The sequence below is a fragment of the Chaetodon trifascialis genome, chromosome 13 (genome assembly GCF_039877785.1).
Source record: "Chaetodon trifascialis isolate fChaTrf1 chromosome 13, fChaTrf1.hap1, whole genome shotgun sequence".
Classification (NCBI taxonomy): domain Eukaryota; kingdom Metazoa; phylum Chordata; class Actinopteri; order Chaetodontiformes; family Chaetodontidae; genus Chaetodon; species Chaetodon trifascialis.
In genome coordinates, this window is record NC_092068.1 from 25,377,501 (window position 1) to 25,380,000 (window position 2,500).

Sequence of the window (2,500 nt, forward strand, 5' to 3'; positions counted from 1 at the left end):
TGAAGTGAGTTAAGCGATGCCCATTCAGCAGCTGTTCCGGAGCTTTCCTCCACATCACATGAGCTTCCTCAGCAGATTTCCAGTCATGGAAACACAGATGTTCACGAAAGATGCTTCAATCTTAACTTTGGAACATGAACAGGAAGTCTTCAGACGTCCACGACGTCATCAAAAACTGAAAGCCCCGTCAGCTGCGGAGGGTCATGTGATAAAATCAGCCAATCCCGTCTCCTAGAAATTACATTTCTAAACTAATTAGTATTCATAATTATGTATGTAATCGCTGAATGAAACACTGCATCAATGCAGCGTGCTGGAGTCGCAGGGAGGTGGTCGGGCGGATGGTGACACCATAATTAACAACATTTCCTCGTTATGTGGACAGAAAACGTGTTTGCTGTTGCTAATTAGTTGTTTATAGATGTAATTTCTGGGAGAAAGAAAATAAAAAAATCTGATGACCCTGGTCTAAGTGGTGAAACACACCTGCACCAGCAGCGTCATTGGTCCGGTCTTGTCGATCTCCAGAACTTCTCCGTTTTTGGTTCCCACCAGGATGTGACCGTGACCCAGAGTGATGGCTCTGATGGACGGGTTGTCCTCCAGGAGCAGGCCTGCAGCAGGACAGACAGACATGTGCGTCACCACGTGTCCACCGGAGGGCAGTGTTGGATAGAAGAGCTGCTGGGTGGGACAACGGCTTTACTTTTGATCCTGAAGCGGGACAGAAGTGTGACTGTTCACCATAATTTAATCTAAAAATGGAAAAATTGAACAGAAACTGAAACTCTTTTAACAGCCAGAAAGAGAAAATCAACCACTGCTACAAGAGCAGCTCTGCTCAAAGCAGAACGACTGAAAGTAAAAAGAGGACAAAACAATGTGTTTGATTTAGCTCATTTCCAAAAAGATAATAAACAGCCACATTTTTGAACAAGCAACAACAAGTTTTAGGGTTCAGGATAGAATCTGGTTCAAGTTAGGCTGAGGTTATATTTAGGTTAGTCTGAGGTCATATTTAGGTTAGGCTGAGGTCAGGATGAGGTTATATTTAGGTTTTAAGCTGAGGACATATTTAGGTTAGGCTGAGGTTATATTTAGGTTAGTCTGAGGTCAGGCTGAGGTTATATTTAGGTTAGGCCAAGGTCAGGCTGAGGTCATATTTAGGTTAGGCTGAGGTCAGGCTGAGGTTATATTTAGGTTAGGCCAAGGTCAGGCTGAGGTCATATTTAGGTTAGGCTGAGGTCATATTTAGGTTAGTCTGAGCTGAGGTCAGGCTGAGGTCATATTTAGGTTAGGCTGAGGTCAGGCTGAGGTCATATTTAGGTCAGGCTGAGGTCATATTTAGGTTAGGCTGAGTTCGGGCCTTAGTGATAGCTGTGTGTACCTTTCGAGCCCGGGGACAGCGCCGCTCTCTTGATGGCGTACGTCTTGAGGCAGCGGTCAAACATGTCGTCCCACAGCTCCACCACGCCGTCCTTCCCGCCCGTCACAAAGCCCTGAAAGGAAATGATTTCATTGATTTATGAGTTAGTGATACTTTAATAAGTGGCGAGAACAGATCTTTGCCAAGACAAAGCCGAAATACGTCAAGTATCTTGACACTCCTTCCCTTCCCCCCTCCTTCCTTCCTTCCTTCCTTCCTTCCTTCCTTCCTTCCTTCCTTCCTTCCTTCCTTCCTTCCGTCAGAGCTGTGCTGCCATCCTTCAGCCTCGTCATCCTCTCCTGACAGGTTTTTTCTCTCACGTCCTCCCACTCAGATCTGTTTGATGTTTCCTCTGAAGACTTTCCGTCTCTTTCTACAGCGTTTTCACTTTGAGAAGAAGAGCAAAAACACTAAAAACTGAGATGAAGATGTAGTTTCTGGTTCCTCCTGCAGGTTCTGGAGCTGTAAGAGATGCTCAATGAGGAGGAGGCGCTCGTTAATCTACCATCAGTCTTACCATGTTTTTGAGAAACACCTCTTAAGCTGAAAGGGCAACTCAACAGGAAGCATTAATTTTAATACTTTTTAATACTTTAATACACATAAGATGGATTTTAAGATGCTTTTGGGAAACGAGGCCCTGACCTGTTACATCCTTCTTAAATCTCAAATGTATGATGATATGATGATTCAGAGCCGACCAGTGACATAAATAATAATCTGCCTTTAAAACTGAACGAGTACATTAATGATGGACTGAAACAGATCCGCTGCAGCGTCCACATGCAGATGCTGTGATCATGGGAGCACAAAAAAAAGATCAAGTTAAAAAAAAAAGGTCCAAAACAAACGACAGAACGTCAGATGAAATCAGGTTGAACATGAACGCACAAAGAAATGAGGCTTTGTGGATTTAAAGGAGTTTTTGGTAAATCCAGACTCTCCTGCCAGTCCCTCTATCGGCTCGTCTGTCGGCAAATCCTGTTACATAAAGAGAGAGAGAGTCCCACACGAGCGAAGAGAGAGAGAGAGAGAGAGTTCAAACAATGAACAGAGAGAAGAAGAGATGGAGGG

At 44.3% G+C, this 2,500-nt stretch overlaps 1 protein-coding gene across 2 annotated transcripts in view; it reads right to left on the bottom strand.

Moving 5' to 3' along the window:
- Positions 1 to 2,500, bottom strand: part of LOC139341342 (echinoderm microtubule-associated protein-like 6) — a 53,199-nt gene that overhangs the window by 16,003 nt on the left and 34,696 nt on the right. For both annotated transcript variants that reach the window (XM_070977834.1, XM_070977835.1), the window contains exons 21-22: positions 1,388 to 1,499; positions 487 to 614 (exon numbers count right to left, since the gene is read on the bottom strand). In XM_070977834.1, the coding sequence (XP_070833935.1) occupies positions 487 to 614; positions 1,388 to 1,499 (240 nt within the window). The remainder of the gene's footprint in view (positions 1 to 486; positions 615 to 1,387; positions 1,500 to 2,500) is intronic.